We start from the raw sequence: 17,926 nt of genomic DNA, 5'->3' as shown, positions 1-17,926 counted from the left end.
CAAATTACAATAATGTGCCCTCACTGAATTTTCCAGTGCCGAAGATACATTTTACTACATTTATTTATAAAATTACATGAAAGAGCACTGTTTATGTCATGCAATCAAATACGACATGGCCGAATGATGCGATCTATTTCAGAACTACTAAATCTTATTATCCATTTATGCATAGCTCTTATGTACTTAGTCTCGTTATTTAATGGCTGTGGATAGTAGAAGTGGGTTGTACGACGTTATTGCATAATTATCAAAGTTCTTTTGACAAAAAGAGGTATGTGTTAAATTTAGTTTTCTATGGTCTGGATCATATATACGTTATCATAAATTAGGAAAATATAGAGGGAAATCGTATAAACATATTGAATTCTGAAATCACCACAAAAAACGACCAAGTAAATAAAATTGCCATGACATAAAGGATTTAATCTGTTTTTGATATTTCTTTATCTAGTTCCCAAGTACAGTTTGCTATTTTAGTGACAAAATTCTATTATTATTTTCATTAATTGGTTCGGCAGTCACTTAGTAATAATATCTATCCATTTTTAATTTTAGTTTTACTTGGTAAATACCAGTATTTCTTAAAATCTATCGTGACACGTGTTTCGATGCATTCAGCATCATTTTCAAACACCATCTTATTACTGATCGATAATGTTACATTTTTCAAATAGGCATGAATGTAATCGTCAATCGTTATTTTGAGGTCACGTAGATTTTTTTTTCAGCGGTCATTAGCGAGGTCAACCCCCCCGCGAGGTCACTCCATTACCTCGGAGAGCTCCCATTAACGAAACGACCATTCGACAGCTTCAGGTGTTGCGGCAGACGTCCTCAGCCGAACGTCACCATTAATTTGTGTGGATGTGTTTGTAAATGAACATTTTAGCCATGGTTACAAATTATTTTTTGGCATCTCAATATTCACCGATTTTACCCATGATTGACATCCACACTATTAAAATTTTTGGAACTTCTGCATATATTGTTCAAATCCGAAACATAGTGCTTGAATCACTAGAATTTCACAAGAGACATATATTGTGAGACTTTATGTATGCTAAACTGAGCAATTTACCCACGACTGATAACCACACTACTCAAATTCTTGGAACTTATCTTTGTATATATCGTAGTCGTACAGGAGAAAGTGACTAACAAAACGTAAAATGTTCAGGACAGCCATTTAACCGTTGTTTCACTCTTGTCATCAATAAACTTTGTCATTTTTAACAAGTCAATACTTATATATAATACTTCCAAGTTTAAAATCGCTTTGGGATTTTTTCCAGGTCAACATTAAGCTAGTAAGATGTCAAATAGTCAATAATCACGTTCTTATAAAAATTGCACTTGGTCATTTTCTTCTGTACGAGGACGATATATTGTTCAAATTTAAAACATAGTGCTTGAATCACCAGAATTTCACTAGAGACATCTATGGTGAGACTTCATGTATGTTATACTGAGCTAATTTATAGTCAGCCAGCGATGTGTACTGGAAGAGAGCAGAGAGAAACTGAGAAGAGAGCCTATGGGGCAGTGTAACACGCTCTTGTAATTGATTTCGAGTGTCTTTATGTTTTTTATCGCCACTCTTCATGGAGTGACTTGTTCATCACTTAATTTCATATAGGCGTTCGGGTGTTGGTGACCTCTCCTTGATCCGAGCTTCGTCGTACATATTTCTTTATCAAGATACCCCGTTATCGGTTAATGTTCGATACAGAAGCGAGTATGGCTTCACAGAATAGGATATTATCGCGGTTTTTAATACCATGTAAATTTAGAAAGGTGTGTTGAGAAGGTTTAGAAGAAAGGATAACAAAACAAATTTATGAGGCGAATGTGGTTGGTAATAGGAGCAGATGAAGACCGAGAAAAACTTGACGTGATCAAGTATTTCAAATACTTGAAAGTGGTCAGTCAGGTCACAAGCGGATACTATCGCCGTTTTTAATAGCATGTAAATTAAGAAAGACGTGTTGAGATGGTTTGGAAGAAAGGATAGTAAAATAAATTAATGGGGTGAATGTGGTTGGTGATAGGAGGATAGGAAGACCGAGGAAAATCAGGCGAGTATTTCAAATACTTGTAAAAAAAGTGGTCAGCTCAAAAGTCAGAAGAAGGAATAATCGGCTGGTATGCATGAATGTGGAAGATGCGAAAAATGTTTGCAAAGACATAGTGGTGTGGCGTTCTATCCTCTCTACCTGCCAATGTCGAAAGTTTGATCAATATATCTAGAAGTTTCAAGAATTTGAAAAGTGTGTGTTTCTCAATCATAGGTAGAATTAGTGAATGTTACACGTTTGTAAAGTGATCACTTTAACCAGTCTACGACGGTCGCAAGCCCTGTAAATGCCAAGTTGAGATGCCAAAAATAATGTAAATCATACAGTTAATTGTTATTATGAGACATCGTTCATATGTTATATTTTTCATAGTTATTCTATTTTGAACCGTTTTACATGAGACGCATAGCGCGTCCGTTAAAATGTAGCGCGTTTCGCTTTGCATGGGGAACAATAAAAAGCGAACCGTGCAACAGGCGAGCGATCGCTGTTCGCTGTTACTCTGACGTATGGCGCCGTGTGACGTAGCCGTCAGGCGGCCCACGCGTGTGACGTCACGCCGCGATACAAACTCCGCGTCTTGGCGCTCGCTTTGTGATCACTGGTTGCCTCTTGGCGTTGTGTACGGTGCGCCGTCAAAACTGAATGGATCTTTGTCAGACGGGAGGAATATCTAATTGAACAAACTCAACCTATAAAGGATTGTATTAGACTCGTTTTGTATTTATAACAGCCGATATATTTCATATTTTCACTCATCATTTTCTTTTGGAAAATTCGTCTTCGAAAAAAAACGTTATTTTCGTAAGTTGGCAATGAATGACGTCACAGAAACGATGGAGTTATTTTAATGTTGGTGTCATTGCTAAATTATTGGCGGCTCTGTTTGTTGATGTCTATGGTCTGAAACTCAATAAATATAGGCAATGGTGTGCACAGATAATTAATTAAGGCAGTAGAGGTATTTAAGGTAAGCTGGTACTACTTTCTAGGGTAGGCAGTAGAGGTTGTAGTAAGGTAAGCTAGGTTCTGCTTCGTAAGGTAAATAAATTAGAATTGGTACTGCTTTTCTGCCTATATGAAATGCGCCCCGGTAAACAAGTTTTTGTTTATTTTTTTTTAGTAAAAATATAACTAAAACATTAACATAAGTATTGTTTTATTAAATTTAGTTAGTACATATTTATCACTGGGTGCTAGATAAGAATATGTAACCAGCCAGTTTGCCGTCGGTGCATCGTTTTTCTCTCCGTCCGTACCCACAATGGGCAGAGACAGCACGGAATTCCATGGTCCCACGTGTTGGTGCACGTCTACACGTGAAATCGTGTCGAATTAGCTCGGCGCGGGGAACATATGGCGGGTCGCGAGCGGAGGGCAGGTGCCGGGCAGCCGGCCCACAGCCGAGAACCAGTTCCGGTTCAACATCCCTGACTAGACGCCCGCCGAACCGTTTTACGAAAAAGAGCAACGGAACCAACACGAAAAGTGCGCGTTTTACGCTCTCCATGCCGTATGAATGATGCTATCTGCAGTTATAAATTTAAAACAATTTTTTTTTGCATATTTGCAAAAGATTTTAAAGGCTAACAAAAGTAACTGTAGAAATGTTTTTTTTTGCGGAATTTCAGCGGAAACAGTTAAACAACATTTTGAGTGTGTCCAAAATACTTGTTCACAAATCTGCATTACCTTCAATTAGGATTAAAAGTAGTTTTACATTATTTTTGATATCTCAAGATAAATGAAGCAGCAATTGGAAATCTGGTCATTTACGGGTTTTACGACCGTCATAGGCCGGTTTAAGTAATGTTATACACACGTATTACATTCACCAAATTTACCCACTATCGACAACCGCACTACTCAAATTCTTGGAGGTTCTATATACATGTATGATCCAATTTTGAAACATTGTACAAGAATCACTAGAATTTTCACAAGAGACATCTATTGGTGAGATGTAGAAGCTTTTTTACATGACGGTCGTTATGGCAGTAAATACCCAGACTTCCATATTCGATGAGATGTCGATTTAATACCATGACCATTGTTCTATCGATTTCAAACGCGGCAAAAGAAATTGATACGTTTTACGAATCGCCGCGTGTAACCGTAACCTTATCTAGGTGATTCGTTTTATTGTTTCCTAAATTAATTTTGAAAATGAATTACTCTTGGCGGTAGGTACCGTTGGTATTACGATAGTGTGCGTGACCGAGTCGATCGTAGCCAGTACGGCTGTACAAATTTAAAACACAGTAAGGGACATTTTTTTTGTAGTAGGTTTTTTTTGCATTTTTGGACTAAGCAGAGTCTACTTAGTCCATAAATGCAAAAAAAACCTACTACAAAAAAATGTCCCTTACTGTGTTTTAAATTTGGACAGCCGAGTACCCTGAATGTTTTTCATTTAGTCCGTAGATTGTTGAGTTAAAGTTTCTACCCACTAATGGTAATAATACCTGATCTAATGATAATATTCCGATTATATATGAATTTACATACATAATCACGTAATACCCGGATAGAGTTACATAAACCTTTTTTTTAAACTTCATGCTTTACGAGTCAAATTTATAAAAATATTCTGATAAGTAACATGTGGGTATTCTTAAAAGTAACAATAAATTTCTCAATTCTAGATTTTTTTGTTGTTGTTTTTGTATCAAACCTAGCTAAAATGTTTCAAATTTGTTTTACTATTCAAACTCAGCCAACACTTTGCTAGAACGATATATTTTTACGCGGTTTAACCAAAAATATGTGTATGTACTTGTATATAATTGACAGTAAAAATTACTATTGTTTGCTCCCATAATTATTACTGCACATGTTATACCTGAAAAGACTAAGTATTATCTAGAATTGTACAGCTATATAAGGACCCTCAGTCTATTTAATCTTCACAGCAGTTTGAAAATGCCACAACAAAACGAGACAATTCTCATAAATAAGATTTTTATGTGTTTTTAATAATAAAATACAATTTAGTAGACTCTGAAAATCAGTTTTTAACTTTAATATTTTAAACATAAATTAAAACGGAGTTCTACAAATTAAACGCCAAATATATAAATAAAGTAAAAATTACGTTAATATTTAAAATCACTGGTTCAAAATTATGATCTGGTTCGCCCTTTTTACAGAACACCGTCTTTATCCCGACATCCACCTCACGGCTCTACGCTGATTACGGTATAACGACGTCACATAATGTGTTGCTCCGTTCCTGATGTCACCAATATTCCCCACTCCGATTCCGCGTACTGTTTGAAATTACAGATACCGATTTTCGGAATCTCATTGTTTTTAGCCGAACGCACCACTCTTCCTGGAATTTTTTTTCGACTTCAAAAACTTCTGTCGAATTTTCATAAAGAGATTTTCCACTAAACGCTCTTGATTGTGATTCTAACACAAATGTAAAAGGGGGCCATGGAGTCGAAAGATTCTGTCATCGGGTCTAGTTTGATTAATATTACTTAAGTGTAAATAACTTTTTGGCGTGTGCCGGATTTCTTCTCGCGAGGTTACTCAGATCGGGACTTGTTGATAGCCGAGATCGGATTAGACCCGACGCAGTAACTTTTAGTTTAGTTTATTCTCGTAATAAGCTTCTGTTGTATCGACCATCGGACGCTAAGAGCTACCTCTTACATTTTTACTACGACGCTTCTTTTGCTTACGCGCTTTTTAAATTTTTTATTCAACTTGTTTGATATAGAGGCCCACTTTTCTGGTATTTATTATAATGTCATGTTAGTTTTTCGAAGTATTCTACGGCAAAGAGCGCCGACCGAGAAAGAACTGGCCGTTCTCCGAACGTGTATATCTTTGTTTACTTAGTGTTTCGGAATTTTCACGAATTTTCCCACAACAACAGATAAAATTAATTACGAACTTCGCCGAAACATGGAAATTATATTACTTTATTTTAAATTTGAAATAGAAATACAGTATTTTTTTACCTCAATATTATTAGTGCTTACTTACCTTTTATTCAATGCCAAACTGTTACTGACATCATTCAGGCACTATGAAGAGCATCCATCATTTTCATAAGTTGGCAACGGATGAAGTCACAGAAAATAATCCACACTACTACTATTACAGCTCTATAAAGCAGATACATAAAGGGAAACCCCGCATAACACACCCAATGACGTAAAATTTGATGACGTATAGAAGTGTCCGTTTTTCGTTTTATTCAAATATGAATACTTTAAACCTTATTTATCAACAGATTTCAATAATAATCGTACCGATAGTCTTGCGATTTTTCATATAAATTTATAAGCCAATAGTATCACATCGTGAGAAAAATCCATTGTTAACGTTACGTGTCTACTAATGTGAGAGACACGACGTTATTTATAAAATAAAAGACACGCAATTTGACCATCTTAAGATCGCCACGCAGCGCCCTAATCTAAAGTGGCCATTATTTTTATTTTTTACCATCGATAAATAGACATTAACCATTTATTTATTTTTACTTATTTATTTTCATCATATACTTATACATAATTAAAAACTACAGATTACGATAATGTGCCCTCACTGAGTTTTCCAGGAGAACGTTTTTAATGTTTAAAATATAATACAATGTATTAAAAATAAATATCAAGCCACTTATTTAACTTTTTACAGTGCAACAGATCTTTTTAGGTGAAACCTGAAGGTTTTTTCTCTATTTGAAAAATATTTAGTATTTTAAAAATAAAAAAAATTAAACAATACCTTTTCTTCAAAATGCAAAAACAACATTTTCTGCCCTGTAGCGGGTAAATATTTAGTTAAAAATTTGCCTCGTTTGCTGGGATATAGTATATTTTCTGGGCATTCCGAAAACATGCACAACTGAAAATTGACGATTTTTGATTTATGACGGAGGAAAGGAGTGAGCGATATGTTGGGTTCGTCTCGGAACTTTTAGTATTATTTTCAAAATTGAACTTTGAGAAATGAATCTTGGTTGCTATATTGTGAAATCAAATTAGTGTCGCGGTAATGGGCAATGCAGCCGCCGCGAGCGGATCCGGCAGTGCGTCCCTCGAGTAAAAGGAACCCGATCTTCTCGTTACGGGCTTTATATAAGCGTGACCGTTTCGATTCGGGATCCGGTACTTTCTCTCGCGTTCGTTCTCCGAGTACCGGTTGTGGCGACGGCCTTGCCGCTAGCTACGGACGAATACTAAGGGGGCTAATCTCCGAAAATGTCGCAACCCGTTATGCGACTCCATTGTCCGCCGCGAATCAACTCGCCAGCTCTGGATATTGAAATAAATACACGAAACGTTCGTGTACTGGTTCTCGATTATTATTTACCACCTAACAATGCGCAGGTATGTTATAAAATGCGTTGTTTCTGGCGCGTGCAAAACGTAAACAACTTTTTAGTACACTTCCGCTTCGTACATTTTTATGTAACCATTGCCATCTCTGGGGTTTTTACCGAAGTGCTGACATGATTTTTTTTAAATACAATCTTATTACTAAAAATAATCTTCAAAATAAATGCCATTTTACTTGTTTATTATTATTAATAAGATAAATTTTTGTGTTTTTATTATTTACAAAAATACTTCAAATTTCACAGTACATATTTCTGTGAACCTAAGCGGCTCATTATTAAAAATAGGTATCAAATTGTGGTAGAGTAGGTTCTAACCCAGAAACTCGGACTCACTCTCTACCGCGTCCACAACCCGATATTGACCGCTTTTAAGGTCATCAAAAACTTGTAAAAAATATAATTTAGTGATATTTTGTGTCATTGTTCGAATTTTGTTAAGTTGTTTAACAGATTATATTTACCAATAATATATTATACATTTAGACATCTCAACATAAATGAAGAAGAATATGGATGTCTGGGTATTTACTGGGTTTATTACCGAAAGTGCTCACTTTATAATATTATATATGGTAAAATCAGATTAAAATTCAAACGTTAAATTTAAAAAAATATATAATATTTAGTAAAATTCATGCATCGCTTCATATGCAAGTTCACTGCAGTATCTACGTAAGATTTGAGTAATTTATTTTAATTTTATTTCAGCTTCTTTTTTTTAGATCCTTACCGAATAATTTACATACTGGGAGATGCCTGAAAACATGATATTAATATTTTATGCAGCTTATGATTTGACCACTTATTTTATTCAAAGCATTTTGGAGTGTCCAATTCCTTTTTCATAAATCTGTTTTTTTTTATGTAAAAAATGTTTTTACAATGTAAAAAAAACTTCTAAGTACAGTAACCTAGATTCGCGAACAAGGATCTGGATACATCCAAAATGCTGTGATACACTAAACCTGAATTCAAAGGGAACTGTAGCAAGAAACTAGAATTTTCTAGAATTATGCTGATATAATAACTTCTGTATTAAAACGCGATTCGGTGTCATCAGTCTGCGAAAACGCAAAAAAGTGTTACTCGGAATAACAGCGCGTGTTTGACCATGGCCCACTAGTCATAATGATTGAAATCCGCCCACTTTCAAACGACCTAAGGTCACCATTTTATATTGACCCCCACACTCAACAACGTGACCTTTCCACAATAAAGAGAGCCCATATTAAAACATCAACCCCTACTGAAAATTTCTTTGAAAAACTTCAATCAATATCTTGGAATTTTGCGTTTTCATGGAAACGAAGAAATATCGAGAAATTTATGAATTAAGTTGTGTTTCTTTAATATTCCGTTCTGCTAACTAAAAGTCGCTTTGAACTTTGATTCTTTAGCAAAAAAAATGTTCATTAAGAGAGCATAAAAATGCCAGATAAAAAAAAAGATATATACTATCGGCTTATGTTAAGTATGTACAAAAGATATTGTATCTTTGTATACTGAATATTTTTATCGCTAGTCGAATTTTATATTCCTCAGTGATTTTTTTCAACAATAAATAGTATTTTATCCATATAAATGAACATTTAAATGTTCGTTTGTTCAAACTATTAAATTTCCTAAAATAATTATCAGATTTCTTTTGAAATTTTGACACAATATTGCATTCGCGTACGCGCGTATTATTATTGACACATATACAGATCGTGACAGGTGTTTTTACCTGTGACAGGTATTTTTTTAAAACAACTTTTGTGACCGCAATGAGAGCGCCATCTGTTGAACGTAACAGCAACACACGCAATACTAAACACTGCTCATGCCGCCATGAGAAGCACGCTGTCCGCACAGCGTGCTTCTTAAAATCTGCTATCAATTCACCTTTTTTTCGATTGCAATATTGTGTCAAAGATTTTAAATATTCTCATAGTGAAATGTAACGTATCAGAAATATGTGATTTTTACTTTCTTTTCCATTTCATCAGACTGAGCCAAATCTACGTGTAGCTTGTTAACCAATAAATTCAACCGAAACACTTCAAGACTAAATAGTTTTTATGTTTGTAATATGTTTTGAAAACCAGCTAAATATAGTTCAACGGTCGATTATTGAATGAATTCGCTAATACAAAATTCCACTACAGAAGTCATTAGTATAGTAGCAGTCATTTAAATAGGAACCGATACACACGATACCACTTTCATGCTGTCGGAAAAAATATAACACATTGTTATATCATTCACTACCAACTTGATAAAATAATATAGTGTTTTCAAGTAACTGTTTTTTCTATTACAATTTTATAATTATTTATGTACATTCTTTCTTCATACGTCTGTATTTGTATAAACGAAACTATGTAAATCCGTTTTTTTTTTACTTCCCTCTTTTTCAGTACTTTCACTACTTTTGCCTTCAGATTTCATTTCATAATCCTGTATAGTTACGTTCACACACACACGTGAATAATATAAACACTTGGACTCCATAGTCACGGAAAAACGTTGTTCAAACATTTTTTTAGTGTTGAGATATGTATAATTTAGCGCTTTGTATTTTTTTTCAGAATTGAATCACACGTAAGCGGTTTAAAATGCTTTCGTCTTCTTAGTCATTAAATTTATTTCGTGGAAAGTGTGATGGGGCATCTAATATTAAATATGGTCTACTCAAAGATTCCATGTTATCGACATTCGTAACATTATTTTTATTTTTTAATATATAGTTTTTAAACATAGCTTTTAATTATAAATCAGGGGCTTTAAATTTTAAGTAATAAATAATAAGTGAAATTCCTTTTTTATACACAATATTGAAGCGATCGAGTTCACTAAGATGGTTTAAACTTTGATTTTAGTAGAGGGGTCAACCCTCTACTAAAAATTAACACCAAAATGTCACCTTGTTCATTTTAAATACAGATCTTTGATAGAGTTATCGGATGTAATCTAATTGACAAAGAGACAAGACCATAAATAATAAACGAGTTTCTACAATTTCTACAAAATTCTCTTAGTTTATCGATTATCCATTCTTTGCCAATTGTCATCGATCAGCAGTCATATTTTAATGGTTATTTTTAGTAGATAAGTAGCTACTTAATCGATTATTCTTATTAATCGAATAAATTACTCAATTATTAAAATGAATTCCTCAATTACGACTCAATCAGTGCTTAAATTCACCCGAATAATTCCATAATTAATTTAAGCTTAATTTTTATTTGCTAAAGCAAATAAGAATGATGCTAAATGGGATCTCCCATGTGTTATATAAATACACGGGGAAGATCCGCTTAGGTTTTTAAACATGTTAGTATGTATGGTATATGTAGAAGGCAGGCATATAAATATCTGAAAAACCGGACTTTGGACAATGCAGTGGAAGGTGTCACACAGACAAGAGCCTAGCTGCATATATATATATATATATATATATATATATATATATATATATATATATATATATATATATATATATATATATATATATATATATATATATATATATATATATATATATATATATATATATATATATATATATATATATATATATATATATATATATATATATATATATATATATATATATATATATATATATATATATATATATATATATATATATATATATATATATATATATATATATATATATATATATATATATATATATATATATATATATATATATATATATATATATATATATATATATATATATATATATATATATATATATATATATATATATATATATATATATATATATTCAGTTATTGTAACTATACTTTTGATTTGATGAATAATGGATTTGAGGATAGTTTTAAACGTAATTAGGTAATTTAGTAAACCCAAATTGAATCCATGGAATATCGCACTTATCTGTATTTGAATCTCATTCGGCACGTGCAATGATGGAAATTGGTGCGCACATATAACGTTGGTACGAGCGACGATAAATTCGACGTGCGGTATAAAGTCTATAGATCTTAATAATATGACATTTGAAGAGACCACTACACATGCAGAAGCTGTACAAATACAAACATTACCTTGATAATAACGTCAAACCTCAAGCCTGTGTTTTATCAAGCGGGACCTAATAATATGAATTCATGCATTAGGTACATACTCTCACTAAACTTGCGATACAGTGATATTTCTATATTCGTCATTAATTCGTTGCCGAAGGACGAATGAATACCGAACCAAACGAATTTGAAATTACAATTTTTATTTTTAAAAATAAACTAATTTTATATTTGTGAAATATTCTTACTGTCTAGCCAGTCATAATAAAGAGATTATTTCATTTTTAAATAAAAAATTTAAATCTCATAACTTTATAACTTATATTTCATTACACATGACTAGTTTCGAAAACTACAGTTGTTTTTATCAACGAGTGTTTAAAAAAACTAACTAATAAAGATTCTTAATAAGTCAAATTAAATGTTTTATTATTTTCTATGTAGCTAGCGAATCTGGGATTTTTTAAAAAATATTTATTAGAATGGCGCCGTGGCATAGTTGGGTAGACGCTCGACTGGCGTCGCGGGTTCGGTTCCTGCCAATTGCAAAATGAATTCAAGAAAGATTTTTTTCAATGAGTCTGGGTGTTAGTGATGTATTTTTCACATTTACCTTACCTATCCTTACTATCCTTCCTGCAGACAAGCCTCTTTGACAAGACAATTTGTCTATGGAATATAATATGATCATTATATGCACAAATCACAGTGTTTTAGTGTGTTTACGAATATAGAGATTGCACGATACGTCTAAGTTGCTTCAACGCCTTGTCCATAATGTATTCTCCAAATCAATTTTCCCATTACTTAATACTAGGCAATTATTACAAATAATCTGGCGATGCATCGCAGGTGGGAGGTGTGACGCCACAATCACAAAGAAGTGTATTTTTGACCGAGGAGCGTTGGGCGTCGATGCGAATCGTATTAGTCAGTCATCTGCGGGAGTGTCTCATCATAATATGTGGTCGAGTTCGTGAGTAGGGTAATAATACTCGGGGCTAATATTAGGAGCAAGAAGATGCCGTAGAACTATTTTCAGAGCGGAATGCTGTATGGAAGTTGCAGTGATGGGCAACCGATAGACAGCACACAGCACGCGGAGAGATAAATGGAAACCAATATGTTAACAGCTAACAGGCAGAAGTAAAGCGACGCGCGACTCTGCGTTTCTAATCGCGGACTGATGTTTTTACATTATCAATGTCTTCCGTTGTTTATACCGTGTGTGAAGTATTAACACTTCCTCGTATAATGCGTTGACAGCCAACACGATACTACTCATAGCACTAAATCTATGAACTAAACTAGCTGCTACATTTTATTCTTTTATTTTATTTAACGTAATAACATTATTTTATACAATTTCTATACATTTCTACTTATTACAATCTTATAATTTAAGTTGCGCTGAGCCTCTCCAAAAGCGATTGAAGTCTTGTCCTTGGAGGGGGACTTATTTTAATTTTATTGTTTGTTTATAGTATCATGTTATACATTTAAACAATATATAAATTACAGGGTAACATATATGCATATTTATGCGGTACGAGGGAGTTATTTAATTTTTTATTGTATAGTCTGCACATGCTTGTAGCGTTCGTTAAGTTTCTTTTTTAGAGTGTTTGTGTCTTTTATACTCGTATTTGTAATTTCTGTAAGGGTCTTTGTAAGGGAGGCAATTGTATTTTTTATTCCTACATAATTATATCGTAGTCGTACAGGAGAAAGTGACCAACTAACAAAACGTAAAATGTTCAGGAGGGTCATAAGTCACTTTTGCTTGGCAAGAAAATAAACATTAATGCAGTTAGTCATTTTAAACAAATCAATATATCATACTTCCAAGTTTAAAATCCCTCGGGATTTTTTCAGGACAATATTAAGCTAGTAAGATATCACATAGTCAATGATAACGTTTTTGTAAAAAATGCATATTGGTCACTTTCTCCTGTATGACTACGATATGTAATTTTATTGGTACTGTTTTGTGTTGCATTTGGGTATTTTAAAATTATTTTTCATATCTTTGGGATCTGTTTGTTTCTAGTTTTGGGTGGTTGTTTTCCTTATGAAGTTGTATAATTGACGTTTTTGTAGATATATTCTATAAATAAAAAATAACTTTGTTTTAAAATCACTATAAATATTTTATTAACTTATTATTATTTATAATGTCAACCGGTTTCGAAGCTAACCGCTTCTTTTTCAAGACTGATTTTTATACTAACATTTCAACGGCCTCCCTGTAATGTAAACATTAAAAATATAAAAGATATATTCTATTCTATTTACTGGGAATTTTGCAAAAAGGGTTTGTGTTGAGAATATTACTTACATTGTTTACGTTTTTTGCGCGTCGTCAGCTTGTAGCAGTGTTGTGATCTCTCGACGCGATATGAGACAGTCGCCGTAGTTTAGTGTGTCTAGTTTACGTTCCGCAAATTGTTTCAGTAACCATCAAGTGCAGTTAGCACTAACCAGTTATTCTATTATTAGTCGGTACAGCTGCGGACGTTATGCCGGTCAAGTTGTCCGAATATTCGCCGCTCTCCTCCAGTTAGCAGTGAAGTAATCCGGCCGAAGCAGCTTCACGTAATGGCCGGTGTAAGAGCATGAACAAGTGCGATCAATTTTTAGCGCTAGAAAGTTTCGCGGGAAAGTAAAACCGAGACGTCCCCTTTACTGCCAAGGAAAGTTTCGCGGGAAAGTAAAACCGAGACGTCCCCTTTACTGCCAAGGCTAGCTGAACTCTAAACGTTCAATATTCTTATATTATTTTTTGACATCTCATCAAAGATGAAGAAGAATATGGAAGTCTGGACATTTACGGGGATGACGACCGTCATAGGCTGGTTTAAGTGATCACTTTACACACGTGTAACATTCACCAATTCTACCCGTTATTGACAACCACACTACTCAAATTTTCGGAAGTTCCATATGTATGAACCAATTTTGAAGCATTGTTCTTGAATCACTTCACTAGAGACATCTATTGGTGAGATGAAAAGAAGCTTTCTATTGAGCTTTATTTTTTCCCCACCTAACGACATCTTCGATTTCGCGTATTTCCCTTATCCTGGCGTTCCTTATTCTGTTTCGTAGACTCTTGCCAGATATGCTTCTTAGAGTCCTTATTTCTGACACTCTAAGCGCTTTTTTTGTGACATATTATGACTATAATAATTCATTTCTTTATTTATGCGCGAACCTCTTACATTAAACATAGATACAATCCATAAAGTCGGTCGATCAAAAAGCGTTCAGATAATTTTCTATAAATACAACATAAAGCTAGTTCGTAGAATTCGGCACATTTTGCTCCCGTTTCGTTGAACTCTAGAGGAGATAAACCCGGTTTTTATACCACAAAGTTTTGACTCGCATTATAGTTTGTTCTATGTGGATGCCTACTGTATAGGTAACTACCGTTCGGTAACCGCTTGCATCCGCGTTGTAAAAAAAACTGCCGATAGTAAAAGCGAAGAACGGAAGAAACTATCGGTGAACGGCTCCATTCAAATAACGAGCGGTTGAAAGTTAAATCTGGAATCGGTGACGCAAAATACAGGTTCTTGATATTCTTGTGGATACCGACCGATCAACGTTTGAGTAAATTTTATCAAGGGTGGTATTGGTTCGGTGAGATATTCGCGTTCGTATGTTTAGCGGCGTTGACAGCAAAGGCTCGCGTCATGCTACTAACATGAACATGGATAGTTAAGTACTCGTACTAAGTGAATCTTGGGTGAAACGGTACACCGATCTCGCCCAGGAGGCCAAATGGTTCCGCTCGTTGAATGCCGTTATGTGAACGACAGAACGTGAGCGGCTCTTATTATTGCTAAATGTTTACGGGTATCCAACTTAGTTTGTATTGTGTTGATAAAGAATCAAATAGCGAATAGCGGATTTATTATAATTTTACGTGTTTCTTTCGTGTGTAATATTAATGTACGTTTCTCTTCCTTCCAGGTGTTCAGAGCGCATATCGTCTCAGCGGGCGGCAGCATGACGCCGCCCACAGCTCTCGACAGCGACATGTTGGGAGCGGGAGAAGCGCCGTCTGACCAGGATGACATCTTCGGCCCTTCCAGGAGCTTTCCCCCTCGCAGTGACCGCCCCCGCCCCTCTATGATCTCCGCCAAGCTCCGCGCTAAGGAGGAGCGCAAGAAGGTCATCCAAATCTGCACCGAAAAACTAGAAAAGATCAAAGACCCCGACCGAAACCTCCGACGGTCAGTGTGCATAAATAACACGTATTTTAAACTTCAAGACGAAGTGAGGAGGGAGAAACAATTAAAGCACGCGCCCCCTCCCGTTACACGCCTGCGACCTCCCAGCTCCGAACAGAAACAGAAACTGTTGGACAAAGCTCTAGAGTCTATAGACAGAGAACTCAGCGCTATAGGAGCCAACATGCCCTCCTTGGAGCACGAACTCCTCCCAGAACCACCCACACCGCTACCTCCGCCGCTGTCAATGGATGTGGCCTTCTCCAATCGCCTTTCTTCCGACGGGTACCTGATGGGTAGCGATAAATCCATGGATTTCGACTCCAGGTGCCGGTCGAGGAAGCGCTCCTTCGGCGACATGGAAGATTGCGACGTCCACGAGGTTTTGTCCCAATTCTACATGCCGCAAACCCCGAGACTCATCTCGGCCATGGAAGACGACGTCATTCTGGACCAGGTTCCTTCCCCCGTGCTGGAGCGGTTATCTGACTCTTCGCGCATCCTGTCACGGGACTCCGCGGACTCCTCTTGCGACGAGTCCCACCGCCTCAAGCCCGACTTCGAAAGCGGTTTCGAAGAAATCCTCGAGCTAGATTTGAATCAAAACAAGTCGTATTTTCAGTCTATAAACGGTCCTACCCACGAGCCGTCCAGCAAGAGAATGCGTTGCGACACGAGTCCCCGCAGGGAGAGGTTTCCTCAGAGGCGGCCCAGCAAGTCCGAGTTCGAGATCATCCTGGACGCGCTGAGGTTGGATGACGGGAAGGACCTGTGCGATCGGGAGGAGCTGATGTACCTGTGCGGGAAGGGAGACAAGACTTGCGAGGCCGGGGGTCGCTATCTGGACAGCTGCGGCCAGGCGGCGTTCCTGCGCGGGGGCGAGCAGCAAGCCGCCCCCTTCCTGGGGCTGCCCGCGGAGCTGGAGACGTGAGATGGGGCGAGGGACTCCCCTCCGCCCCCGCCGGCCCCGCCCTACTCGCGTCACGGCGGGGCCCCGTTCTTCTACACGGACGTTTTCCAGCCTAACTACTATAGGAAATTATTTTAATACGGACCAAAGTGAGCTCCTGGGCGTGAAGTGTTAGTCATTATCCTGGATAGTTTTGTTTCCGAACCGAATTATGGTACTATCGCATTGTGTGCAGTGGCCGCGGGCGACGCAGCGTGCCGGGACCGCAACTTAGTCGTGTCGGTACTTAACTATTCGTGCGTCCGCCGCCGAAGCGGCGTAACTATTCTATCCTATAAGTTATTTGATTTCGCGTATTATGTTTTATATTCAATTACTAAAATTTTAAATTAAGGCAATATATTTTAATGTATTTTTATTACTATTGAGCGATAAAATGGGCAATTAATTTTTGATTACTTTTTGAACCACCGAAGAAGAGCGGGACTGAGAGTTCCAACAGCTCGTCATGCAACGCTCTCCACAGAGCGAGGTGGCGAGCTGCTTCTAGCGCTCTGTCCCTCTCCGCGGTGCCTTTTGTATAAATCATGCCAATGTCTGTGATATTAGACGTAATATTTCACGAACTTAGATTTAAATATTAAAAATATACAAATAATAGGTAATTTAAATAAACTTTAAATCATTTTTTTTTTGACGATCTTTATTTTTTTTCGCTTAAATCTTTTTTATTATTTTTAAATTCTCTCCAATTCCTCAATCTTTAAATAATCTGAACGTTATTTAAACGCGATAATATCACTTCTCCGTATATTTTAACAAGGCATACTTAAATATTACATGTTCAATTAATCTGAAGTCTTATTTTTTGATATCTCATCAAAGATGAAGAAGAATATGGAAGTCTGGGCATTTACGGGGCTGACGACCGTCATAGGCTGGTTTAAGTGATCACTTTACACACGTGTAACATTCACCAATTCTACCCATTATTGACAACCACACTACTCAAATTCATGGAAGTTCTATATATATATGAACCAATTTAGAAACCTTGTTCTTGAATCACTAGAACTTCACTAGAGACATCTATTGGTGAGATGTAATCTGCTTAATAAAAAGCTTCTTTACATCTCACCAATAGATGTCTCTAGTGAAGTTCTAGTGATTCAAGAACAAGGGTTCTAAATTGGTTCATATATATAGAACTTCCATGAATTTGAGTAGTGTGGTTGTCAATAATGGGTAGAATTGGTGAATGTTACACGTGTGTTAAGTGATCACTTAAACCAGCCTATGAC

General features: G+C 35.9%; 1 protein-coding gene across 1 annotated transcript in view; it reads left to right on the top strand.

Moving 5' to 3' along the window:
• Positions 1 to 17,467, top strand: part of LOC148311174 (uncharacterized) — a 39,549-nt gene extending 22,082 nt beyond the window's left edge. Inside the window, exon 2 of the mRNA XM_088257165.1 lies at positions 15,456 to 17,467. Coding sequence (XP_088113291.1) covers positions 15,492 to 16,646 — 1,155 coding nt within the window. The 5' untranslated portion in view covers positions 15,456 to 15,491 and the 3' untranslated portion in view covers positions 16,647 to 17,467. The remainder of the gene's footprint in view (positions 1 to 15,455) is intronic.
• Positions 17,468 to 17,926: the final 459 nt, after the last annotated feature.

The sequence above is a fragment of the Brachycentrus maculatus genome, unplaced genomic scaffold (assembly GCF_059751285.1).
Source record: "Brachycentrus maculatus isolate JH-2025_06_01 unplaced genomic scaffold, ASM5975128v1 h1tg000071l, whole genome shotgun sequence".
In the NCBI taxonomy this organism is placed as follows: Eukaryota; Metazoa; Arthropoda; class Insecta; order Trichoptera; family Brachycentridae; genus Brachycentrus; species Brachycentrus maculatus.
Note: the sequence above shows the minus strand (reverse complement) of the source record. Positions and strands in the feature narration are given on the sequence as shown.